This window comes from Eretmochelys imbricata, chromosome 4 (genome assembly GCF_965152235.1).
Source record: "Eretmochelys imbricata isolate rEreImb1 chromosome 4, rEreImb1.hap1, whole genome shotgun sequence".
In the NCBI taxonomy this organism is placed as follows: Eukaryota; Metazoa; Chordata; order Testudines; family Cheloniidae; genus Eretmochelys; species Eretmochelys imbricata.
In genome coordinates, this window is record NC_135575.1 from 61,510,583 (window position 1) to 61,538,521 (window position 27,939).

At 40.5% G+C, this 27,939-nt stretch overlaps 1 protein-coding gene across 1 annotated transcript in view; it reads right to left on the reverse strand.

The window, feature by feature from the left end:
- Positions 1-1,112: 1,112 nt before the first annotated feature.
- The window catches only part of GATB (glutamyl-tRNA amidotransferase subunit B), a 67,510-nt gene continuing 40,683 nt past the window's right edge, over positions 1,113-27,939 (reverse strand). Inside the window, exons 5-13 of the mRNA XM_077815367.1 lie at positions 27,162-27,284; positions 24,327-24,440; positions 23,536-23,620; positions 21,706-21,750; positions 19,903-20,092; positions 13,502-13,635; positions 12,881-12,959; positions 5,725-5,859; positions 1,113-3,268 (exon numbers count right to left, since the gene is read on the reverse strand). Coding sequence (XP_077671493.1) covers positions 3,140-3,268; positions 5,725-5,859; positions 12,881-12,959; positions 13,502-13,635; positions 19,903-20,092; positions 21,706-21,750; positions 23,536-23,620; positions 24,327-24,440; positions 27,162-27,284 — 1,034 coding nt within the window. The 3' untranslated portion in view covers positions 1,113-3,139. The remainder of the gene's footprint in view (positions 3,269-5,724; positions 5,860-12,880; positions 12,960-13,501; positions 13,636-19,902; positions 20,093-21,705; positions 21,751-23,535; positions 23,621-24,326; positions 24,441-27,161; positions 27,285-27,939) is intronic.

Below are 27,939 nucleotides of genomic sequence, written 5' to 3' on the forward strand. Positions count from 1 at the left end.
TGTATGGTGTCAACTTTTATACATTGGCAAAATTTCTCTCTATAAGCTGAAGGGCCAAAGGAAATTCTCTCACACAGGTTGGGTATTAAATTAATACTGAAGATCTGAATGAAACTATATGTAACTCACCCTGCCTAACAACTGGAGCACATAAGGCATCTAAGCAGCACCTCAGTGAGGGCTGCAGTAGCAAACTGACACCTGAGTGAAGGGCAGAACTTGAGCCTTAATTCTAGGAAGCCCTAGCTTTTGTCCTTTGTTCAAGCCTTGTGACAGCCTCCCTCTACACCAAGCTTTTCGACATCACTCAGTCTCTGCACCATCTCACCCCGCAACACCCATCTTGTGTTTCGTATTTGTCCGATAGTCGATTAACTCCTTCAGGCTGGATCCTTAAGTCTTAAAATGTTCTGTAAAGTGCTGTGCACACATATGATGCTATACAAGTCAGTCTTACTAAGTGGTATGTGGCAGAGTTGTCATTCTCTGTAGGGAACAAACTTTGAGAGTTTAGACTTTGCCCTGAGCTTTTTGGTGGGGAGCAGGAGAATCATTCTGGCCGTGTTTAACTGGATGTTTTATGTTCTGCTCAGAGGGACACAAAGGCTGGAGTATAGTTAGGATAACATGTTTGAAGCCATGTCAGAGCTTAAGCTGCCCTCCATCCCGGCTAACACTGCTTTAGACAGGATAGCCAGCACCTTAATGAGCATGCAAAGGACTTCTTACACATTAAGATCTGATTCAAAAAGCTTACCCTTTTTGATTGTCCGTCAAGAAACATCCTTAATAGTTTTTGTTCCTATGCAAAATGTTGGTTTAAAAATTCAGCAAGTGCTGAGTCCATAACATGGTTGAAGATTTTTAACCGGTTTCCTTTGTCTTTTTCTAATACAAGGGAAGAGTTTGTTATAATTATCCACTTCTAGTTTCCTTGTTCTCCATTGTATGTGTGGCAGGCAGCGTTGAAAGTAGGTTGAGATTTATAGTAATTGCTATTTTAAACATAAAGATCTAATGCTGTATATTCATAGAACGTGTCCATGAATTATTACAGGCTATTTTCTACCCTATTACTAAATTGCCTAGAACAAAATGGCTTTGAAAACAGGTAACCATTAAAGATATTTACCAACAGTAGTCATGTTATGGTATCTAAGATCCTTCTATTTTAAGTATAAGTTACTACACTCTCTCAGGTAAGGGGGTAAGTGTAACACACATCCCACTCCAAAGCTGCCCAACAAAAAGCATTAATAATACAAGAGGACAAAACCTTCTGGAAAAGGTTGGGTTTGTTTGTTTGTTGGAAAGGTAAAGAATAGGCTTAAAACACATGGACCAATAAAATTCAAACTTTATGCAGATGCTCCGTCCATAATTCAGTCTTGTGCCTTTTGTTTCCTCCCACAATGGCAGGAGTTAAGGACAGAGCATTAATCTAACAAATTCAAAGTTCAGTGTATATTGTGGTTTGTGTCATAACCATTTATTATCTGAATAGGTTTTGTAAAATTGGTTTAAACTTCGCACTCTGAACAAAATCGTCGTGGAACAAAACAGGTGCCAGTAAATAAAAGATAAAATGGTGCTTTTGCTCAGATGTGACAAAATGATAGTAAAGCCTTTGTTTGAATGTCAGTTTAAATGCACAATTTTTTAAAAGGTCAAGGTCTCTGTCATTGCAAAATTCAGAGTAAATCTTATCCTTTTCAGACAAAACAAGGCAACCTAACGTTAATGCTTTTTGTCAGCTGCACAACCTTTTAACTAACTTATTTTTATGTGAACAATGGGCACACATTTTATTCAATAAATATATTTGAAAACCCCTGCATTTTGCCTCTTTTCTGCTTAAACTGTGAGCTTGTTTGTTCAGATGTTTCCCTGTCAAGAAAGAGAGTAGCACTGCTAATCAAAGAATGAAGTACCAGTGAGGAGGGCTGAACTAGCAATTCCATAACTTGAAGAGGATAGCTAGATTCCACAAGAGAGGCCTGGGCTACGTCCTCTCTGAATTAAGGCCAGATTTGTAAAAGTGTGTAGGAGCCCAAATTTCATTTTCAAAAAGGATTTAGGCATCTGAGTCAAAATCCCACTAACAGTCAACGGGATTTAGGCTACTAAGTGCCTAAATAAGTTAGGCATTGCAAAGCTGAGCATGGCAGCATGTAAATAGCTTTACAAACCTGGGCCTAAGAGCTTAGTATGGTCTGTGCATGCATTCCAATGGCAAAACATTTTACCCTTCAGAAGTATCTTTGAGCTTGAGGATAATTGTGGTTTTTAGAAGGGATCAAAAGAGGCTTCTGAACTCCAGCAACCACAGTTCATAGCCCGATCAAGTATTTATTATAGATGTAAGATTATAGATGTGCATATAGCACAGGCTCTTGAAGTAGCAGGATTTTTCCATAATGCACAGGACTGCCTGAGCTTCAGCTGCCTTAGTTGGCTTTTAGGGGCCTGTTTAGCCACTGGGGTTGGGTGGGGTGGGGTGGGGGGTAGGATTGGGTTTAGGATCGATCATCCCCTGAAGGAAGGAAAGGCAGCTGGGCAGTCTCTTCTCCTTTCCCTCCCTCTGGCAGAGGCAAGGGAGGAGTGACAGCACTGAGGAACTGCTTCCCCCTCCTGACAGGTGGCGGGAGTGGCCAAGCTGCCACTGAGTGTTTGGCAGAGCGAGTAGGTGGCGTGACCTATGCACATCATTACATTTCACACTCTAAGATGCGTGACTTTCTATTCCTTCAGAAAAGCATTGCTACCTGGCAATATTTAATCACAACATACATCTGATGCCAGTTCTAGAGTATTCAGCCAAACAGTAACGTAGTGAATCACTTACCTTTCTCATGTGTGCAAAACCAGCTCCAGGAAAACTGACCAGCTCTCAATACTAATGTCTGCTATTCTTTTGCACGGAATGCCTTTTCTTTTGTCCTGACAGAGGGTGAAGCATTCAAGAAAGATTGTATAACAAGAAACTACCTGAATAACCACCAAAAGGGAATAACAATTCTGTTCCATGCTAAGACTACACAGTATCTTTTTCTAGCTCAGGCTGGAAATGAACTGTACAGAGTCCAGGGAATTGTCCAGTCATTCCCTCTGTAGGGACCTGTGCAAGTTGCTCTGAAAGTTACTGTGACAGCCTCTTCTCTAATATTTGTTTCACCAGCACAGGGTCTGCTCGTCCTCTTGTTGTTCTTTGAACCAGTCCAATCAGTTTATTCAGAACTTTTCGGTTTCCCTTCTTTATCTCCATAACCTTGAAAATAAGAGTACAAAAGTATTTATCATGAATAAGGGAAGATGTTGTGTTTTCCCTCTAAACAGATGCACATTTTCTAACCTTAGCACCAGCTTAATGTAGGCCTTAAAGTAAGTTTTTGGCCTCGATTCTGCAAAAGATGGGTGTGGCTGGAGCCCCACTGGATGAGCACATGTCACTGCAGAATCAGCGCCTTAATCCTAATAGAATTACTGGTTTCATGATAATTTTTTGTCCCAAGACATCCCGTGCAGTGCTGTCTGAAAGCGTGAAAGAAAGACTTACCTATTTTACTTTTCCTAATGGGGTGACATGCAAAAAGTAAGATAGCAACTAATAAACAGATTTTAAAATGTTCAATTTCAACTGATTAGTAATAAATTTACTAGAGTTCAGAATTATTCTAAAATTCTACTATGGACAGTGTCCTTTTAAAGTGGAGACACTTGTATTTCATTAACCCTGACCTGGCATTTTTCACAAGAGCAGAAACTTTAGAATTAACCCTTTAAAAACTTTTATATCAGATATAATAACCTGGAGGAGTCTCTTGCAACAAAGCATTAAATGTTTTTTAACTACGTGTACTCATCATAAAAATACTACCAGTGAGACAGACAGATTCTATTTTTAGACCCATTGACTGACCCCAAAATACCTGCACTTTGGCCTGCACAATTACTGTGCACTGGCCACTTACATGGCCAGTCAGGTAGCCATTGACCCATTTGTGCATGCAAATACCCAAGTTGAAAAGAGAAAAGTTTAAGCTGGAAATGATGGCTAAAAAACCCTAACCGTTTAACAAGGGAAGTATGAAATTCACCATCACTTTGTCTGAAATCAAAATAGGATTTTGATACGTTCTAGTTCAACCATGAGTTATTGAGCTCTACCATGTTTACTTATGTAGCACGGAAAAATAATTATCTGCATTGTGGGAAGTATTGGGTGAAATTCTATAGCCTAAACTATGCATGTTGTCAAACTAGATAGCAGTCCCCACTGGCCTTAAACTTTACTAATACATGAACTACCAGCTGCACCAATTGCATGCACAATTGCAAATACATCCACCTGAACTTTAGCCCATCTTAAATCTTGTCTATAATGTCCCAGCATAGATAGGGCACATTGCAAGCAGATAAAAGTAGCAATTACTTAAATTGCTCAGTATTTGAGTGTTAGTTTCCCTTTTTAAAAAATAAACTACTATTAAAAAGCAAGGCATTTTCTCTTGCAATAGCCCAACTGCCTGTTCTGTAAGATAAGATCTCATGGTAATTTAAAGCAGAGACCTACAAGCTTTAAAAGCTTCTTTACTAAAAGGATCACCTGAAAGCAGCTGGAAAATAAGGCTGCTTTATCACAGCTGGCTTTGCTAAAACACTGGAAGCTGAGGGAGGAATTAAATTCGTACAAAATCATTTTTATTATTGAAACAGGAATCTGGTTATGGACCCTCAGCTTTTGTGCTGTTGAACAGTTCTAGCTCTCTGCTCTTGTGATTCAGTACTAGTATGAAAATACAGAAGCACTTTTATCAGCCACTGCAAATGAGTCAATATAAGGGAGGTCATGCAGATCTACTGCAAGTTCATTTTCTTTATCGAAAGCTGTTAGTGTCCCCCAGTGAGACTTTGGCGTGGGTGGTATTGTTCTCAAAAGATGTTAGCTTTTTTTTCCAACTGCAAATGTAGCTAGACAATGTTTATACTTAAAATAAGCCATTCATTCCTGCTTTTACATTTTGCACTCACGAGAATACAAAAGCACCTTTTTTATAAAGCTAATGTTGGACGTGGTCAAGGTTACCCTTCCATTTTGCCCCCCTTTCATAAATTACAAGTTTACTTTTTCTAACTGAAAATCTCTAGAATCTTGAAATGCAATACACACTGTGTGTTAGTGTAAGGTTGCTCACGAGGGTTAGCCAGTCAGTATACATTCCTTGGGAGAACAGACATGGTCTTTGCAAAGAGACCCAATAAACGCCAACTTTTTGGCTTACCAACATTGATGCTATCTCCTTTGAAGCTAATATTATTCATATAGAATAAATAATGACTTCTTGATAGATACCCTGAGTTTTCACACTGTTATATTAATTTCATCTCTTTGACCTTTGATATCTCCTAAGATGACAAGAAAAAAAATCAGGGAATTATACTGATCAAAACTGCCAGGCCAGGGTAACAAAAGTGCTCTCTGCACACATTCAGTTGAAAGGGATAGGACTTTTTTTGTGCTTGTTTTCTTGCACTATCACTTTTATGCATAGTCAGAACGCCTTGGCTTCTTGGACAAGCCAGACTAATAAATCCTTCATTTCTCTTTGAAGATGTACAAACAAATGCAGAGCCAGAGAAAAGATGGCAATTTAAACCCGTTAGCATCACAGACCACCACCATGTCCAAGCCTCTGTAATCAGTTCCCACCCAGTTCGAATCACCTCTTCCTGATGTCCTTCCATCACTGCCTGACAGATCTGTTCAAACTCTTGCTGATCCTGGATTAGTTCAAGTTTCTTTTCTTTAACAATCTGAAGAGGGGTCTTCCCCTCCCCCTTCCACAATTCCTCAAACACCTGCAGCATCAAAAAAGGTAGAGGAGGGGAGTCAGTGTCTGTTGCATACACACTTCCCACTCCAGTAATGTATGAGTGAATTTAGCAGGAAAAAAGCAAAGGATTAACATTTATGTGATAGACAAACTTTCCCAGGCAGCTCTGTGGACACATCTCAATCTTCACTTGCTAGTGCCCACCCCAAGAGCACCAGGATGAGATCAAGCAACTCCGTTTAATTTATGATCTGAACACAGTTTAAAGTCAAATGCAATAATCCAGAGCATCACCACATCCCCTCCCTTTATTCTGAAGCACAATATGCATGTCACATAGCTTTGCAACAGTGATGCTCTTTGTGCCCCTACTGTAGGATTGCCATACAAGAAGATGGTGCAATAATCCCTTGTTGTTCATACAAGTGTTGCTAAAAGAAATTACAACATGCATGGTCAGCAGAGAATGCCACCTCAGAGAATTGACAATTAGACAACTATTGTGCCTATTCAGATTCCAGGTAACTAATTTCATTTACAGACCATGATCACCACAGGAGGGAGCGAGTGAGGATGCTTAATAGAATATAGAAGATGAATATTGCAAATCAGAATCCATGTGGCAGCCCCATCCCATCCATATCTCACCTCCAGGAACAGCTGGGTGAACCTAAGCTTCTGGAATAATTACTAGCTCATGTGAATGTGTTTCCCTACTTTGTACCAGGGCTATCACCATGGAATAAACTTGCAGAAGAGAGCATTTATAAAAAAGCAATTTCCTTGGGCAGTCATTTTCTGTTCTTATTTCAGTGATGGGGGATGTGAGAGAGAAAGCCCTTATTAAAACAGCTGCTTCTGCTTGCTCCTGCCCTGAAGACATAATTGTATGTTCGGGCCATCCCGGTGTGCCAGGATGGAAATGAATTCCAAGTCAAAAATGCAGCACTATAAATTTGCTGCGGGATCAAGAGGAGGCTGGGGCGAGGAGCCCTAATTTAAAGCCATTTTCAATAATGAGCAGTGCAGCAAGGTGGTTTATGAAAAACAAAATAAATAGAATGACATTTTAATCCTCTCATTGATTTTTCTCCAATATGAAAGCCATTCAGCATGAAATGATGTGACAGTTGTGGCAGGTACTTTAAGAACCCTGCATTGATGCTACATACTCCAAGCCAGGTGCGACTCAAATTTGCCTCCTATGCCCCAACCCCTCCTTCTCCCCCCAACAGAATCGTATCGTTTTTGTTTTGCCACAGGCCTTGAGAGAACAGCAGCAAAGTTGTTCTGTGAAGCCACACTGCAGGTCTTGTGCTTTCCTTGTGAAAGGGAGAAGAGCAGAAAAGACAGATCAAATGATTAAAATTACGGATATCCAATCAGAGTTACAACCACCGTAAGTGTTAAATCTGTAAAACACAGTTTAATCTGTTCCTATCTAAAACTCAAGATGCCTCTCCTTCCAGTTCATTCCCTAGCACCACTACAGAGTCACCTGGAATATCCTAGGAAAAAAATTCAGCTGACCCATGGCCAGACACTGGGCTTGTCCACTTCACCAACTATTCTGAGAGCTCACTTAAGGGACACCCACAGTTGCTTCCTCCCCGCTATCAGCAAGTGCTCAGTCTTCCCCAAAGGAGCAGATGGGAAGCTTTCTGGAAGGTAATTCTCCCTGAGCTCCCCTGAGGCATTGTGACTCCATGTCACACCTCATTGAAGTGCAACTTGCAATTTGCACAAGCTAGCTCAGAGAAAAACTCCCCAGAGATCTTGCTCAAAATAGAAACTAACCAGTGAAGAACCCACATCTTTCTAAGAAAAGGGCAGAAACTGATTTTAGGTTTAGCATGTACCATACCTGCAATTCTTAAACCGTGGTCCTTTCTCAGGGAAGGAGGAGGGCACTGAAGCAATACACACAATACAAACACACACACACACACAAAACTACTAACAAAACCCTCTACTCCAAGCAGAATTACCAAGAAAAGCCCGTTGAGTGGTCTACCTTAGGTCAGGGCTAGGGAAGTTTGAGAATCAGGGAGTAATAACTGGTTCCCCTGACAGCCATCTCATCTCCTATGTTAAGCATATCTTGGCGCAGAGAGATTTTGCCCATTATGCACTATCTTAGGGGGACCAGGGAGAGACTGGATTTACTCTTGTAAATATACACAGCAAACTATGTCGGTTTGGGTTTTGTAGCTTTAAAAAGTATCCTATTGCTTGAGTACAATATTGGCTCCCTCTATGGAGTACGTGGACACAAATCCTCCTTGGGCTATTTCTGAAAGTCAAGGACGGAGAAGCTAATTATATTGGTTAGTCCATTATAAGGGGAACCTTGGTGTAATATATTATAGTAGTATTCAGAGGTTAAACAGAAAGCATTTTATTCATGAAGGCATAATCAAAACACTTCAATGCAGAAGTGCAGTTCTACTCCATTTACTTTTTCTTGGGCTCTTGTAGTCTTTTCTCGGCCAGACAGAATCAGTTGCAAGGGTTTAAGAGCCCCTTCCCCCTCATCCACCCGAATCTACATTGTTATAAACATACACAGCTGAGAGACCAATACTATTCGAACATGGTTTCCTATTAGATTGATATTAAGAGTTTATAGAAAAAGCTAGACAAATTTGACAGGCCAAAAATCTGGCCTCATCCCACTCCATTTTTTTCTTTTTCTACATGTTGTTCTAGCCTAGATAAGAGTCTAGTCTAAAAACAGTGTAAAATAATTTTAATTCATCCACACTCACTGGTCAAACCAGGCTATAAACTGGCTGAAAAAGAACAAGACTTAATGATAAAGTCTCCAATGCCAAAATGCAATTCTCAGTCTTACCTTCGTTCCTGAAATCCCAATAGTGGCAACTATAGACTCTAGCCGAGGTTTGGTTCAGACTACTGCCAGATCCTGCCAGCTCTAGCTTCATATGCCTAGCACCAAACCATTGGTCAGAATGATTTAGTAACAGCTTGCATGTCTTGCATCCACACAAGTATCATTCTAAGCATTTTAGAACTGTTGACTGTGCAAGCTGGTTGTGACACCTAGGAAAAGGTTTTCAGTTGAAACAAGTCTGCAACCGCTTGTTCCATATATGGGTACAAATACTGCAGCTACACCATTCTGGCCCATTCCTCCTCCTAAAATGCAATGTCTTTGCGTTTGCAAATTATCCAAAAGCCTATGCTACTAACAAGTGCTGTGCCCTTTGGATCAGGTGCTCCAGATTCCCCAGGCTGCGCTGGTACAACCATGACTGTAAAAGGGTCCTGTTCAACTTAGGTTCATACACTGTGCTCACCTCCCTGGTATCTGCTGTATGTAGAAGTGCCAAATGGTTCTGTCACAAAGTATTGTTGTGCAGATAAGCTAAACCATTGTGCAATCAATTTTGTACGATCCATGTGCCTGCAATGGTAGCCCTGATTAGCGTACATACTATTTTTAAGATCAGTTTGGTTTGTGTGCTATAATTACATAACACAGCACTGTACAGCAGTGTCTCTTCTTTGACATGCGAGTTCTATTGCCTTGTACAACAGAGAATGAGCACAGACCTTTTAAAAATTTAAACTGTTGGCACTTCCTGCAGTACAAGCATATGCATATGCATGACTATTTGCTCATCCCATCAAACCCTTCCATCTTTTCTTGTTGGATCTGTCTTCACTACTGCAGTTAATTCCTCCCACCCACCTCAAATGCTGCAGAGTGTGGAGTGTGTGTGAGAGAGAGAGATCCAATATCTCTGCCTACTGCAGAAAACTGTTATAAACATTTGTTATTCTTCTGACATCTAGGCAACCAAAATACTTTTCTAAATGTGGCAAGGTTTGATAGCATCACTCAGTGATAGGCAAACAGTATAGTTATTACTCTGGGTCCGAATTCAGATCATAGAGCACAATGCATACAAGGAGCTAGTAATTAAGCAGGAGATGCAATCTCTCTGAAATTCCTCATTTTATAACCTGTCAAAACCGCCTTTGTATAAATAAATTAAAATGCAAAAAGCTCCATTAAAACAACGTTAACTTTCTGACTTAAACACCACAACAAGGAAACAACTAAAAATAAACTCTGAAGGTCCTATTCAAAGTTTCAGGCACCAGGCTGATGGGTGCTCTCAAAAACCACGTACACAGAATTTTTGTATACCCACATGCACTAAGTATTCTCAATGTTTTCTGCCTATTACAAGCTTTTATTATTTTAAGACCATTTCCAGCCACCATGAGCAACCACAATTTTGACTGGCTTAATTACGAACTAAGACGTCTCAGCTCCACCAAAAACGAGGCCAGTTTAATTTAACTTTAAGCACCCAGACTTAGAACGCTTGTCCTCTTTATAACAATTTTTTGATGCAAAGACAAACATGCAGAAGTGAATATACATTAATTTCATTCCAAATCTGTAGCTACAGTGAAACAATAGGTGGAAGGAATATGCAAACACCTGCCCTTGTTGATCTGAGAACATTAACCCTGGAACCTCATTATGTGAGTTAAGTGTCTTAATTTCACTGTTGACTATTTTAGAATAAAAAACATTAGCTAGTGTATTTATCCAGTGGCGTTTGTTTAATATTCTACAGATATAAACTTGCAAGGTTTAAAGAGACAAATAGTTATTATATTATCATAGGACCTAAAACGTGATAGGTGCTCTGCATTCAAACAAAAGTCACAGTGCCCCACACAGTTTTACTGTTTATTTTTTAAAGTATGATCAAATATATTGTGACAGGGTCAGGCCAGATGGCTACAGGAGAGTAATAGAAGGCAGATATATTAGCCCCAGGTTAAGTAGGTCCCTTTTCCCTGGGTAAGGTAACAGGGAAGGTTCCAGAACAATCAGGAACTTTCTGGAAACAATTAAGGCAGACAGGCTGATTAGAAGACCTGCAACCAATCAAGAAGCTGCAGAATCAATTAAGACAGGCAGGCTAATCAGGGCACTTGGGTTTAAAAAGGAGCTCACTTCAGTTTGTGGTGTACGTGCAAGGAGCTGGGAGCAAGAGGCGCAAGATGCTGAAAGTGAGAAGGCATACTACTGGAAGACTGAGAAGTACAAGCATTACCAGAGGAGGAAGGTCCTGTGGTAAGAATAAAGAAGGTGTTGGGAGGAGGCCATGGGGAAGTAGCCCAGGGAGTTGTAGCTGTCACACAGCTGTTACAGGAGCCACTGTAGACAGCTGCAGTCCACAGGGCCCTGGGCTGGAACCCGGAGTAGAGGGTGGGCCCGGGTTCCCCCCATTCCCCCAACTCCCTACTTGATACCGGAGGAGTTGACTTGGACTGTGGGTTCCACCAGAGGGGAAGGTCTCTGGCCTGTTCCCCGATCCACTAGGTGGATCAGCAGAGACTGAGGGAATTGTTCTTCTTCCTTTTCCCCATGCTGGCCAGTGATGAAGCTAACTAAATGAATGGCAGATTTGAGCCACGGAAGTGGCCAAACTGAGGGCTGCCGTGAACCTCTGAGGAGAGCAAATCCGCCAATAAGCACAGGACCCTCCAAGGCAGAGGAGGAACTTTGTCACAATATATATACAAATATATTTTTTCTTCACTACAGGATTTCACTGGAGTTGAAAGAAAATTTACAGGAAATTACATAGAAAACCTCAAATGAAGATCTTGAAGGGGAATGAAAGATCTTAATTTTTTTTAACAAACATAAAATGGTGAAAAAATAAATTTTATAAAATGATTAAAAAATGTACTCAACATGTTAGAATTTTGGAGTGTATGTCTAAAATAATATCCAGTAGCTTTTCCAGAAAGATCAGAAGAAGCCGAGGCAATTTTTTTTTGCAGATTTCCAGTAACCTCACAAAAATGCTCACTGTTGTCAAATGTGACACAAACACCTTCCTCTGCTCTGCCAAGAGTGTCAGCATTCAGTAGCCATTTGTTAAATTTTTCAAATAGGCACCTTAATCCTTTCTCCCACACTTCTGAATATGCATGAGAAAGACTTGCTGTAAACAACTGCAGAGTCACTTCACTAGTGTCCTAAAATCCCTCCTTTCACCTCACTTCCCCCATGAAACCTAAAAAAGACTTGATAATGGTTAGGCAGCTGGGTGTGCTGTGACCACTGCCTACCATTTTAAGTGGCATTGTCACATTGTTACCTTGTGCTCCCCATGTTTTTTGTCTTGTACTTAAGTTGTAAGCATCTTGGGGCCAGGACTGTCTCTTTGTTATATGTTTGCTCGGTGCCTAGCACAGTGGGCTCACATCCATGATTGGCATCCAGAGGCACTACCTCAATACAAATTAATTATTAGGATTATTTATAATAGTGGTCATTAACATATTCCCTGATGTCAAATGGATTGTTAGCACAGTTTCTTAGATCCCATCTTCGTTTTGGGAGATTGGCCTAAATAAGCCAGTATTTGAAAAAAAAGAGGGGGGAAATAGTTGGCTCTATCTTGAATGCCTAGCTAAGATGCAGCAAAGAGTGTCATTGGCTTATCAAAAGGGCAAGTCATCCTCCTTCAGTCTCACGAGGCACTTGACACAAATTTATCTTTATCAATAAACCCAGCTGTGTTTTGCCCTTTGCCATTCAGTGGGATGTGTGACTTCTTATAGCTGCAGCTCCTATTCAAATTATTAAGAACTATGAAGCAGCAAGTTCCCCGAGCATCACCACAAGAGACTGGACCAAGCCACTAAAACATGGATGTCAATTCTAACCTTCCCAAAGCGCAGCAGTATTCAGAATTTGGGATTTGATTATAGGGATTACTGGTCAGTGGCGTCAAATCCAAATTTCCCAAAATTCAGGCATGTTTGGCTTTGTTAGGGATTTGTTTCAGGCCTCACTCTACTATTTAACCCTGAATTTTATATACATCCCACCTCCAGTAGAAGTTTGACATATTTCATGCTTTAAATATAAAATGAATATACTGACACCATGGAAGTCATATGGATTCCAGATGGAGATTTACTAGGAAAATGAAGTTAGTAGTGGCAGTTTCAAAGGCACAGTAGGTCCAAAACAAACTCACTTGTTTGGCTGCTGAAGAAGAAATTGCGCCTCTCTCTAGAAGGTTTAGAAGGTCAGCCAGGAGGAGAGAACTGACTGGACTAAATTAAAAAAAATTAAGGTGGGGTGAGAGCTCTCAAAAAACCCAAACAAAAAAACCACCACACACAGCGTAATCTTTACATCTCTACATGGTGCCTGGTCATTTGTATAAGTGACATACAGTCATTTAAACAAAGATTAAATGTTATTACTGAAAGCAAACTAGTTACCTTGTCTCCTAGTGGTACACTATGTCAACACAACTTTTAATAATGTAATTGTATTTTTGGTCAGCTGAGTAGGTTTAGCCATTTTAATAAGATAACAATGGAAACCCATGGATTACAAGCAGTAGCGATTAAAAGATTTCCCGTCTCTGGAGGGTATGGAATAGACTTGGTTCACCAAGAACCATACAGGCCTAGGCTTCCAAAAGAAGTGGTGGCTATTGGGAACTCTGTTGTTCACCCACCATGGAGTTACATTGCACTAAACTAGGATACAGTGTTGGTGTTAGAGGATACTATTCACAATTGTTTGTCTGGCCATGGGAAAACGGATGTTTCTGTTTGATCAACTCAATATAATCAGAAAGATTCACCTTTCTTTGACTGTAAGGTTGTGTTGTTTTAAATAACAAAGCATATCATTTAGAATCCAGCCAATCACTTTCTTTGGATTCATCTGGGTCTGTCTCACTACATTTTGAAAGAATTCCATTAATCCGTCTTCATTCTGTTAAGAAAAAGAATTAAATGGGTCAATGACAGAAAGGTACAAAAAATAATATTTTAGGTACATCAAATATGTGTAGGGTGACCAGATGTCCCGATTTTATAGGGACAGTCCCCATTTTTGGGTCTTTTTCTTATATAGGCTCCTATTACTCCTCACTCTCTGTCTCGATTTTTCACACTTGCTGTCTGGTCACCCTACATATGTGTATTCAGAGAGTCCTGGTCCTCTCTCATTCCCAGATAAACCTGATCTGTGCACTCATTGCAAGATCTTGGCAACCTCTAGTAATTCCAGTAAGGCAACAGTGTAATCTACACTAGGAGATGCTCTATCAAAAGAATACATAAGTATAGCTGTCAGCCCATCTGCCAGGTTGATAAGATTGTATATTTAATGTAGTTTCTATCTTTCATTAATCCTTCCCTGAAATTAGTGTACAGGGAGAAGCTGCTTCACCCAAGGCAGGTGTTGAGAGTTCTCTTGTTCCGTTCTAGTCTTCCTACCCTCTGGTGAAATGAGCTGTCAAAGAACATGCTATGTTTACCAAGGAATGGTTTTCTGAAGCCACCTAGAAATATTTAATGCTCCAACTTGCAGACACATTTCAGATTGCTGGAATAAGATGGACTTGTTTCTATCCTTGGGTGATTTGGATGGGTCAGACCAGAAGAAGCAGAATTTTTATTGTTCTAGTTTTTTCAAGTCAACTCTGATGAAGGCCCTCAGTGTTGGAAATTTATTGCATTGGGGGACACAGATTCAATTTTAAAGTGTACAAGAAATCTGAGATTGTTTTTAGTAAACGAGATACGGCAGGATCTGATGGATGCTGTGATGTTTGTCACTTGGAGAATGATCGCTCAGTAACTGTAGCACGTAACTCAAAAGACCTCCAAAAGACTGTGGATATTGTGGGCATTCTTACTTATCAAGGGAAGAACCCAAATTCAGTTGTGCTACTGGACTTTGTATACAAGTAAAATTATTAATTTAATTGATCCCTTACTAAATACTGTAATTTTTCTAATTGCCCTCAGGACTCATTATTCCAAATACAGGCATAGAATATTAAGTCTTAAAATGACAAGATTACTAAACAGACAATATTACCTTGGAAGTTCAGTCAAGAAAAAGTGAGGAGGTATTAATGCCCCTTCTTAGCAAATACGGTGGGCCTTTACAACCACATTTTTAACATGGGTGGAGCAGGTATGCCCAAAAAATGCTCATACAGGATACATTCAACCAAATTGACGGACCCACACTTACTAGATTTTCAAATGGAAATGCACATATTTGCAACCACTCCGTTGTGCTTTTTTTTTTGAAAATCTGCCTAGTATTGTCTTTACCAGTACCAGTCTATGATGAGTGAAACAAAGCGTGTGCTTTATTAAAATAAAACTTGAACCAAATTGAATCAGTGTGACACGAATGGAATATTTTCCTTATTGTTCCTGCAATTTGTTATATGATAGAAAATACTTGATCAGCCTTTGATTTCCAACCATCCTTACTACCCTACTGTTGGAAGTTAGTTTGGACCAGTTGTGCATTCTGATCAACTTTCCTCGAGCCAAATTCACTAACATGGAATACCAAAATCATCCTGTGACTCTATTAGGAATATTTATCTGAGAAGATGTTTGTCAGCCTATGGAACATCTCAGGCAGGCAGTTTTGCTATTGAGCTCTTATACACTGGATACCGACACTGAGAACAATTTTCTCCAAAATCCTAGCTCTCATCCCTCGCTATTCAATATAAGACAGTTAGTTTTCACCACAACTTCCAGTTTTCTTAACTGCATTTAGTAAGTACTTCTGCATTTCTATCAGCTTAAAAAGATTAGCATATATTGAGATTAAAAATTCCCAGATACAAGAGAAGATTAAACACATTTTTAACGTTACTGTAGCATATACAACGAATATAAAATGCTGCATAAGTATCAGGCTAAAAAACAAGGTGTAATTCAAATAATGGAGAATACTGGCAGAGAAGGTATCCGTAACAAACATTTACACTTTAAAGCAAATATCTCCTTACTGCCAGTTACTGGATAACATACCAAAGGATATTTTGGATCTTTACCTACCTCATAGAAGCCGTTTAACTGGTCATATACTGACAGCAGTACTCAGCACTTACTTAACACACCCGTATTTTAGAATGGTAGGGTACTTTAGACATGTCGGTAACCTATATTAGAGGTGTGCATAGATACTAGAGGGAGCTGATAGAGGAAGAGAATGAATGATCATATAGGTCTTTTCCGTCTATAACTTCTATACCTCAGTGACTCTGACCTCTGGATGTCAATATGCTTTTTTTATTATTTTATGGCAGCACATTAACTCCAAAGTCCCACGTCAATAAATAAGCAAAACAAACAAAACCCAAACAAACAAAAACCCACCAGGAAGAAAGCCAAAATGTTAACCACCACCCGTGGCCAAAGCCTCAGCAGGCGCAATTAATTCCAGGTGCAATATTTGCAGGCCTATTGGTTTGGAGAGATTGAACTTGCATGCACAAGTTGAGTAACTGAACACTTAGCTGCTCAGATGGCATGACCAACTGCCTACATGCATGTGTAAATGTGGGATTTTGTCTGCGTAAAATGTGCTCCTACAAATACTCCCAGTTAATTATTGCAATTATAAAAATCTGCTGAAAATTTGGCAATACATGTTTAAGAAACCACAGAAATAAGGAGATTCAAAGTGAAGGATGTCCTTCCATTTCAGTTCATCCTGTTGTACTTAGGTCCTGCAGGAGCTACAATCTTCCACACTGGAGCACACACAAGTAGTTACTGCAATACCTTCATACAATGGTGAGCTAAGAAATTAATGTTCATTTTGAAGTCTGACATTTTAACAGAATTTTTGTGCATAATGTTCACACTAACAAATTGGGGTAGAGTATCATAGAATCATAGAATATCAGGGTTGGAAGGGACCCCTGAAGGTCATCTAGTCCAACCCCCTGCTCGAAGCAGGACCAATTCCCAGTTAAATCATCCCAGCCAGGGCTTTGTCAAGCCTGACCTTAAAAACTTCCAAGGAAGGAGATTCCACCACCTCCCTAGGCAACGCATTCCAGTGTTTCACCACCCTCTTAGTGAAAAAGTTTTTCCTAATATCCAATCTAAACCTCCCCCACTGCAACTTGAGGCCATTACTCCTCGTTCTGTCATCTGCTACCATTGAGAACAGTCTAGAGCCATCCTCTTTGGAACCCCCTTTCAGGTAGTTGAAAGCAGCTATCAAATCCCCCCTCATTCTTCTCTTCTGCAGGCTAAACAATCCCAGCTCCCTCAGCCTCTCCTCATAAGTCATGTGTTCTAGACCCCTAATCATTTTTGTTGCCCTTCGCTGGACTCTCTCCAATTTATCCACATCCTTCTTGTAGTGTGGGGCCCAAAACTGGACACAGTACTCCAGATGAGGCCTCACCAATGTCGAATAGAGGGGGACGATCACGTCCCTCGATCTGCTCGCTATGCCCCTACGTATACATCCCAAAATGCCATTGGCCTTCTTGGCAACAAGGGCACACTGCTGACTCATATCCAGCTTCTCGTCCACTGTCACCCCTAGGTCCTTTTCCGCAGAACTGCTGCCTAGCCATTCGGTCCCTAGTCTGTAGCGGTGCATTGGATTCTTCCGTCCTAAGTGCAGGACCCTGCACTTATCCTTATTGAACCTCATCAGATTTCTTTTGGCCCAATCCTCCAATTTGTCTAGGTCCTTCTGTATCCTATCCCTCCCCTCCAGCGTATCTACCACTCCTCCCAGTTTAGTATCGTCCGCAAATTTGCTGAGAGTGCAATCCACACCATCCTCCAGATCATTTATGAAGATATTGAACAAAACCGGCCCCAGGACCGACCCCTGGGGCACTCCACTTGACACCGGCTGCCAACTAGACATGGAGCCATTGATCACTACCCGTTGAGCCCGACAATCTAGCCAGCTTTCTACCCACCCTATAGTGCATTCATCCAGCCCATACTTCCTTAACTTGCTGACAAGAATACTGTGGGAGACCGTGTCAAAAGCTTTGCTAAAGTCAAGAAACAATACATCCACTGCTTTCCCTTCATCCACAGAACCAGTAATCTCATGATAAAAGGCGATTAGATTAGTCAGGCATGACCTTCCCTTGGTGAATCCATGCTGGCTGTTCCTGATCACTTTCCTCTCATGCAAGTACTTCAAGATTGATTCTTTGAGGACCTGCTCCATGATTTTTCCAGGGACTGAGGTGAGGCTGACTGGCCTGTAGTTCCCAGGATCCTCCTTCTTCCCTTTTTTAAAGATTGGCACTACATTAGCCTTTTTCCAGTCATCTGGGACTTCCCCGGTTCACCATGAGTTTTCAAAGATAATGGCCAATGGCTCTGCAATCACAGCCGCCAATTCCTTCAGCACTCTCGGATGCAACTCGTCTGGCCCCATGGACTTGTGCACGTCCAGCTTTTCTAAATAGTCCCTAACCACCTCTATCTCCACAGAGGGCTGGCCATCTCTTCCCCATTTTGTGATGCCCAGCGTAGCAGTCTGGGAGCTGACCTTGTTAGTGAAAACAGAGGCAAAAAAAGCATTGAGTACATTAGCTTTTTCCACATCCTCTGTCACTAGGTTGCCTCCCTCATTCAGTAAGGGTCCCACACTTTCCTTGGCTTTCTTCTTGTTGCCAACATACCTGAAGAGTACAGATTCTGCATTTTGAAGGCATCCCTCTACCACTGCCATTTATTTAATGAACACTCTTGGGTACTGTAACTTGAAAGACTGTTTCTTAGATTTGTGCATCTGGCCTTATCAGCCATCTACGGTAGTTCTGAGTTAGGCTTAAAACAGCAATGGAAACATAATTTTCAGGTGAATTAAGGTTAACTATTCACCCAGTGAGTCAAATAAGTGAATTTGTACAGAGAATAAACATGCTGCCATCCTAATCTACACTAAAAGGAGAAAGACCCAGAATGCAGACGAGACCTCCCCGCCCTTCATTTATTGAAGAAAAACTACTTTCAATTCATCTGTATTTGTACATCTTTCTCACAAGCAGCAATCCAAAATCTTCTTCAGAATTAAGTTATAAAGAACAAATTGCAAAAGGAGAGAAATTAAGAGGCAAAAGGCAGGAAAAATATGTTTTCAAGTGAGATCTGCGAAGTGAAGGAGAGTTGACAAAGAGCTAGCAGTTACATATGGCTGGAGCTGCAGAGGAGAAGACTCTTGCATCATCACTGATGAGACTATGTAATAGAAAAGAGGAGAAAGGATTAGCTAAAAAAGGATTACTGAGGTGAAATGGAGGAGGGTCCATTTACTGCCTTCGATCAAAGCATATTTGTTTTCATAAATGAGAATTTTTCCTGAGGTGAAGTTACTTATACATGTGTGGAGAGAAACACTGGCTGCAAAGCACTTTAACATCATTAATCAACATCTCTCAACTGCTACCTTCACAGTCACAGGACTTCTACATGACTTATGACTGAGGAAAACTTGTGACTCACTAGTAAGATGCAACATCAGTAAGGCAAGAACCTTCCTAGTCACTTTCTTCTCAAGAGATTTCTGTAAAATTTGATTTAAATACTGACACACAAAGTCATCACTGCTGGATCAATTCAAAAAGGATTGAAAGAGCACAAGGATGCTGTAATTTGTTTTCAAGAGACTGGATGGTCTTTAGTTGGCTTCCAGAGGTTTCCAGATTTTAAACACAACCCCCTCACCTCCTTATCAACTGCATTTTTGGGGCAAAGTTTTCACCATGTTCGGTATTGTACATTTTTTACAAAAACAATGGTCATTTATTATTTTGTTAAGCATGAACAATGCACTTGGCCCTGTTCCAGACACAAAGACAAAACAATACCTGCTGTGAAGATCATGCACTTATGGACAAGACTTAGTTTGTCAGCAAAAAGTTGTACACTTGCAGCATTGTTAATGAGTCCACTTTGAGAGAGATGAGATCATCATTCACTAGCAATTTGTTAGCTCCCTATTTGTTCAGGAATCACTTCTCACAGAAACAAACTGCACATGTTATTTCTGAGCCTGGTTGAAGGATTTGGCACGGAGGTACAATTTAAGAGAGCTGTTAGACACATTTCCAAATTTAAAAATCCATGGCAGCTGACAGCTGGTTAATATGACATTTTACAGTGCATTTTCTCTAAACGCTGAAACGTTGAAGTTTCTTGGTTTATTTTAGCACTTGATCAATAGACCTACCAATAAGGCGAAACTATGTTCAGGCAGAATCCCATACTGTTCAACAAGCTTCACTCTCTTCACACTGGGGAGATCAGGAAGCCTCTCCCGAATCCAATCAATATTCACCACTTGCTGATGGTTCATATTAGCAGGCAACGATTTAGTATCGTACAGAATCAATGGAGGGAGGTTTGGCTCTGGCATGAACCTGGAGAGAATGAAGAGAGACGAATTTGGGGTTATTTTTTAGTCAAGATAATCCTTAGCATCTCAACAACAGGCTGTAAAATTTGTGTGCAAAAGTTAATGTTCCTCTGGAAATGATATTACTGGATTTAACTGACCAAGATACTGAAACTTCACAGCTCAGTATATTACTGTCAATTAGGGAAAAAAATCAGTCCACAGCCACCATTTTCACTCTGATTATCTGTCACTGTTTGCCAAACAAACAACCAGCAATAGAAAAAGGGTAATTTAAAAAATTTGACACCCAAAATATTACATGTCGATGCAGTCCATTGCTCTTGTTGGTGTGCATGAATTGTGATTCTGACCAGCAAGGCAGTATGGGTTGGACAGGAGAGAAGCATATTGACAGCCAGCTGCCAGGAGTTCTCTGTGCAGGTTGCAACCTCTCTCATATTAACCTGAGGAGTGCTGATAAAACCACATGCTGTGTTAAAAGCAAAATTACCATGCTCAGCAGGATGTCATAGTAAATAAAACTGAGTGACAACATCAAAGAACAAAGGATCTCAAAGCCATCAGAATTCAAGCCATCAGAAAAGCACTGAGAGTCAAACAGCAACTTTATACTGACATGAACAAATGATGGACTGATAAATCTCAAAACATAAAAAAAATTGCTTTCACCTTTGAGACACACCCTTTGAGCCTATTGAACTTAAAAAGAAATCATGTTTAATGTGTTGGATTTCGATTCGGCGTTTAGTGCACACAAATAAGTTCACAAAATACACAAACAATGAAATTTAAAACTTGATATAAGTTTTGTCCATCTTTAGCTGAAATAGCTTGGACTCTCTTCCTACCCACATTTGCCTGAATATTTTCTTATAGTTGTTATACATATTAGCCATGTTAAATAAGGATCTGGCCTGACACTAACATATTAGAGAATTAATTCATGAAACAGACTTTTTTTTTTTTAAGCTAACACCCGTGCACTCAGAAACAAAGGCTAACCAGGCTATCGTATTAGCCCCCAGCTGCCCAAGCACACTAGCTGCCAAAAACTGAAAATCCATTCTGTCCAAATAATACTTACTGCTGTATTTCCACAAATGCTCATCTGTAAACTTGTAAATATAGGGCGGAATTTTTAAAAGTGCTCTGCCTTGGTCTAATTCTGCTCTCTCACTGAAGTCAATAGCAACACATCCATTGCCTTTCATGGGAGAAGAGATAAGCCATCATGCTATGAGAGCCCATAATCTGAACATTTGTAATTTTCCTCAGTAAATGCTTAAAAAGAAGAAGTGACTTCACTGAGCTCAAAACATGCCTAAAAATACACCAAATGGTTATTATGCCACTACACAATCACCCTGTAGCATATAAAACTGAGCCCACCAACAATCCAACTCAAATATGTAGTAACATCCCCAATGATTTCAGCAGGGATAGATAGGATGGAGCCCAAAATCTGAATTGCTGTGAAAAGGACCTGATTTTGAGAGGAATCCAGTGTCCTCGACTCTCACTGAAGTCAACGGAGGTTGAGGGCATTCAAGAGGTGGACTAGGCTTTTAGTTCTTGAATAAAAGTTAACTTTAGAAATAAAATGATCGTCATTACCGGTAATCCTGTTTTCCTTCTTTATCTCTCAGTGGTATCGTACACCTAAAATAAGACAACACGGGTAAAATATTAAATATAATATATACTCTTTCTCCAGTCATACTGGTACCTCTGCATAACTAGTTTTGTGGCAAATAACTTCACACCATGGAGCTCAAGAAAGCTTCATTAAGCCTGTTCAAGGCAAATGTGTGTCTCAGTATGCAGTCCAATTCTACCCCCTACACAACCCAATGTAGAGTTTATCATTTTCTCCCAATATTACAAATATTTAACTTTAGTGCTACATGGCAAAGAAACAAAACCACATGTTAAGGCTAATTCCCCACTCTGGCACTTCGAGTGCAGAAGGTGGGGGCCTGCAAGGATTCTAAAAATTAATACTTGCCACTCCAGGCTTGTATTAAACACCCAAGGTTAGAGCCTTTTTCTGACCTTGGATTGGTAGATGCTGCCACCACCCAAGTGCAGAACCCCTTTGAGAGCCCAGGAAGGCACACTTGAGAATTCCTTCCTGTGGGGTACCCTCAAGCCCTTTCACACCTCCCTCCAGGGAAGAGCTAAGAAATAAAAAAAAAGGAAATCAGCTGTTGCCACCAGCTAATTAAACAACGTGCAGAAACCTGTTAAGACACAAAAATCCAATTCCGTTCTGTAAAAAAGTAAATTTTATTAATAAAAAAAGAAAAACTACATCTGGAAACTCAGGGTATTGCTAGATTTTAAAAGAGCAACTACAAGGATTAAGCACCAAGAATAGCTTTCTTGAGGTCCAGCTTAAAGGTTACAAGCAAAACAAAAGCACCTGGGGTTAGCACAGAGGAATCCACAGCCATTACGAAATAAAAGGGATAAACCTAATCTTCTCTTCCTAGACATCTCCTGATCTACTTACATGTCTGTGGTTTTAAATTAGTCGTTTCTAGGTAGGATATTGATGATTTTTCATACCTGGCCCAAGCATCTTACAGCATGGCTGCTGCCCTGTCCGCCTCTCCCCGGGAGAACAGCAAAAGACAGACAAAAGAGGAGTCTTTTTTCAATTTTAAAAAGATTGAGCCTTCCCATTGGCTCTTTTGGACAGCTGCCCACTCACTTCCTTTTACCTATGCATAGCAGTGAGACTTTTTAACCCTTTACAGGTAGAGGAATTAAAGAACAGCTACTAAGAGGGATTTTATAGCTGCTGGCTGGCCGGCTGGGTGTCCATAAAAGGGAGTTACCCCCACCCCCTTCATTTATCACACCACAAAAAGGGGAGAGTAAAGAAAATACATCAGGTGGTCCTGATGCTATAGCACCAGAAACATAGAGGGCCCAATCTTACAGCCTTTCACAGGCTAAAGTCCCACTACACTCTAGTGGAAGTTTTGTCTGGCTTAAAATAAGTTTACCTGGATCCTGCAATTGTTAAATAATTTCAATAGCTTGCTACATGCAAGAGAGCAGTACATGGGGAAGAGATGGAATGGTCTAGTGTATAGGATATGGGCCCGGCAGTCAGGGTTCTATTCCCAGCTCTGCCACTGAACTGTTGTGTGACTTCACTGTTCTGTACCTGTTCCCCCTCCCACGCTTAACCTGTCTTGTCTATTTAAATTGAAAGCTTTTCAAAGAAGGGACTGTGCCTAGCACAACGGGCATCAGTTGAGGCCTTTAGGCATTATTGTAATACAATTAATGCCTGTGATGGGACCACACTCCTGAATGGTAATTCAAACAAACAGAAATGGAGAGAGGACATTTTAACACCAGTGACCATCTCACTAGGAAGCATTAGAACTCCAAAGATGCTATTTCAAATACCTCTCTAAAATATTAACTCACCCAAGTTTGTAATCAAAGGCTCTGGTTTCATTCATAACGGTTTGTCCATTTTCAAGTTCCTTGATTTGCCTCTGGATTTCATAGTCTGACAAAAAAAATTTCAGCTGAGTTACACTGCACCCACTGCATTTTTATACCGCCCATTACTGCATGCTTCACTGCCAGGCAGTAAATGGAAAGATTATTTGAACCTTACTGAAACCAAAAGCAATCTATTAGGGATGCAATTACTGGCAAAACTGACCTCTCTCTGGCACTCTTGTGTACACATTTGGTTCCTGCGGGAGGGAGGGCTGGGGGGTTGGTCCCCCCCACATACACACACCACAGCCAGTTCCAGACACTCCAGACTTCAGCTAAACTGTACAGCCAAAGCAGTTTTCCCATCATCACATCAGGGGTTGAGTGGAAGCTCTCCATCCAATCTCCCTGCATTTTTTCTTGGGAGATGTGTTGTTTCTCCTTTCCTGCCCATACCCATACCGCAGCTGCACGCCCTTTGCGCGTCACACACACCAGACACCGTGCCCTGGGAAAGCAATCAACTTCATCTGAGGACACAGAGCTGCTGTATTGCTAACATCTATCGAAGCAGAACATGCTAAATACTGAATCATTCACTTTACTCTCCTTGAAGACAGAGGGTCACTTCACAATAAAACTGCCAGCCAATGTGGCTGACATACCTACGATATCCTGTACTGAAACCTATTACATTTTGTGATACTTGGTTCTGTCACCTAGATGAAAAGTATCTACTGTAGTTCAATAAAGGAGCAAATAACATTTACCTATTGCTCTTGCCAGGAATCGTGCACTATTGATATTCTTCACTTCGGTCCTTACTCCGTAAGCTTCTCCGGGGTGATGAACAGATACATTGGCATCCACTCTCAGTTGACCCTCTGTAAAAGGAAACATCACCAGAGTAGATGACCTTGGCATATGTTAATAAGCAGCATGTTATGTACAGGATGTTTATACTGTAAAAGATCTGAGGTCAGGAAGAGATCAGCTGCCTTATAACAGCTTCCTATTTATGGTTCTATTTTAAATCTCCATCTTCAATCACTGAATTTTCTGAGAATACTACCTTTTGGAATGGAATGACATGATTCTTCTCAAAGACACCTGTACAGTGTAAGTGCACGGGCTTAAAACCATACTCCTTAAAAACATAGTCCTTAAAACCATACTCTAGGAGAGAGGTTATGTCCTGTAAAGGGAGGACAGAACTAAGGTAAATCACCTAAAAGACCAGCAATTAACAACAACAACAAAAAACAAAAAGGCAGGCTGCAAGATTCCAGTTTTTATTTTTCTGCCCTGACAAAAGTGTGTGAAAACACCCCCTGAAATGACTACTTGATGGCTGTATGCTGCTCTACCATGGAGCACAAGACTTTAGCAGTCATGCTGGGTAGATTTATTGAAGCATCCTTGGGAATTTAAAGCTGAAGGGCAAAATGTCAGAAACTTGTTTTTTTCCTCCCTCAACCAACTGTAATCTTCTTCAACACATGAGATTTTGAATCCTTCCTTACTGACAAAAACATAACATATACAGGCAAACAGAAAGTTACACAGAGGGCAAACGTGCACTAAGGCAAGGGGTGGACTAGAATTCCCAGGAGAGCCTGTCTGACCATCTCACTGGTAATTCTGTTTTACCAGATTCCTCCAAAACATCCATCTATGCAGAGACTTTGTTGAGATAGTCAAATTAGGCATAAAGAAAAGAAAAACATAGGCATACATCTCTCACATGATAAGCCCATATCACTCTTGCTATATCAGAGGAAACCCATTCTCTACTCTTCCTCCTTATCTGAACTTAAAATTAATACGCTGTAAAATGAAGCAAATATTTGATATTTATACAACAGCACTAGTGAAGACAATGTAAATAGCCCAGCGTTAAATCTGTAGAGAGGTGTAAAGTCTTAGAGCCCATTCAGGATAGCCGATGTAAATTTGCAAAAGTGGACCTTGCCCATTCTGTAAAAGCTGAATGAATGTCATCTTGTAAATCTTCTCTATATTGATGGAGACTCCTTGAGTAGGCAAATGAAGAAGAGAGGTACAGAAGGGACCCCAATATTCATTTTAAAGGAGACTTTTCATTAGGGGTGAGGAGAAGAGAACACTTGTAACAAAAGAAATATATGTCAATAGTATTCTTCTGTCTTCACTTTGCTGCTATCAAAGATGTGGGTTTGACTCTCTCACTGTTGTTAGTCAGAAGAGAATGTGATTAACCAGGCATAAGTGAAAAGAGAATTGGGGCCTGTTTATTTTAAAAAAGGCTGTCTCCCTCACAGCCCAGCTTCATCTCCTATTTGATCATCTTGCAGTGAAGTCATGCTTTCAAGCAGTTTGTTGCAAAGCGATGAATGATGAATTCAGCATGTGTCTTCCCAGCACTTGCAAGTAGAAGGAAGATAAAATGTGAGGGAGCAAACCCTCACCTAAACACAAACAACACTAGTAAGAGAAAAGCATAGTAAAAAATACATCACTAAGCACACATTAATAAAACAATTTTGTTTAAAATCTAATAATATTGGGGAAAAAATATTGCCAGCATGGCAGGTCTTTCTTTAAAGAATACGTGAGATACGTTGGTGTGACGCCAATGGAAGTCTCAGGGCCAAATTCAGCAATGAAAGATGATAGTGAGTTACTGTATATCATAAAGTCTGTATAAGTAGCAGAGTAACGTGCTGATTTGGCATTCAGAAGGTATGCAAAATGAGTGACCTCCACCGAATGCCCGAGTCTCCTCTAACACTGGTGTAAATCCACTGGAGTTACAATAGTGTAAAACTAGTGTAAGTGAAGACAATCAGCTTGTGAGGCAGTGGAAGTGGAAGTTGCCTCAGAAAAAGCAGCTAGCAGGAGGGTACAAGATAAAGGTTCTGTTTATTACAGTAGTGCCCAGAAGCCTAAGTAAGGATCAATGTCCCCCTGCATAAATACATATGAAGATACCTGCCCCAAAGAGCTTAATATCTAAGAACTACTAATTACCCATTATTTTAAATTAAACCTGAACCATTCCCCAACATTCCCAGAGTCACAACCCACTTTGGGCTGAGCAGGCACAACTCTGATTGAACTCACTGGGAGTTGCACTTGCTTACCTCAGGGGCTGAAGGTGATGTTAAATCACTGGTTCACTGCTGAACATCTGTTTTATGATCAATTTACACCCAAAATTTAACTTACACAATCAGCTGTGTCGGGAGCCTTCACTCTCAACTACTAATCACTGTTACAATGTTTCCCATCCACAGTTAAGTACATGCAAGATGAGCAGAGAAAGACAATACGTGAAAAATAACAAGACCACTGCGCTACTTCTTCCTGCCCTGGTCTATCATGTAAAATTGATGTATGAGGCAGTATAAAAATCCAAGTGCTGCAGAGGAAGCTGGGCCCATAAAGACACTTGAAGCATAGCTGACCTTATACAGACACTGAAAATTTTAAAAGGAAGCAGCATTAAGAAAATGCTACATGTTAGGCAACAACAGAGCAAAATAACCAGAAGCTGTGAAACTACCCCTGCAAATGCAGAGAATTACAACTAACTGGAGGGAACATTGCCCTGCCCCCACCTTTACCTGCCATGATTGCCTGGCTGCTCCCAAGCGTTTGAAGAATAAGCTGAAGCTCTCTGACTGCTGCGGCTGCCTCTTCCCCAGAGCTCATATCAGGCTCCATGACAACCTCCATGAGGCCAACACCTACCAGAGAGAGAGAGAAACAAGATTCCCAGCAGTAGCTTTTGATCTTGACATATTAAAGTGCAATAAGCTAAACACATGAAAGCACTTGGGTTTGTTTGAGAAAACTGGGAAATCATGTTTTATTTAATAACTGTACAAATGGGGATATTTTTTGTTTTATTTCTAAGATTTAACTTAAAGGCATTTCCACACACTCCCCTCTTTGATGACATAGGGAACAGATGGAAAAAATATTTCCCTTTCTTCTGAGAGAGTTCCTAAGAACAGGCCACCTGATTTCCCAATTTCATTTTCTCATTACATTCAGGTAAATTAATGCAATCACAGTTTTCTTACAGCTTCCTAGAGTAAAGGTATTAGTCAACATTTGCAAGTGTGGGGCCTAAAGTTAGGCATCTAAAGCCATAGTTAGGCACATAGCTAAATGTTTCGATTTTCAGCAGTGATGAATACCTGCAGCCCTCAACTTCACTGGCAGCTGTGGATGCTCACCATCTCTGAAAGTCAGGCCAGGTATTTAGGCACCTAACTACGCATTTAGGTACATGGATTTGTTGGTTTGATTTATACAATAGATATTTTAGAGCTTTATGGAGAAAGTGATCGTTTTTATAAAAGCTAAAAATTAAAAGCCATTTCTGACTCAAGCACT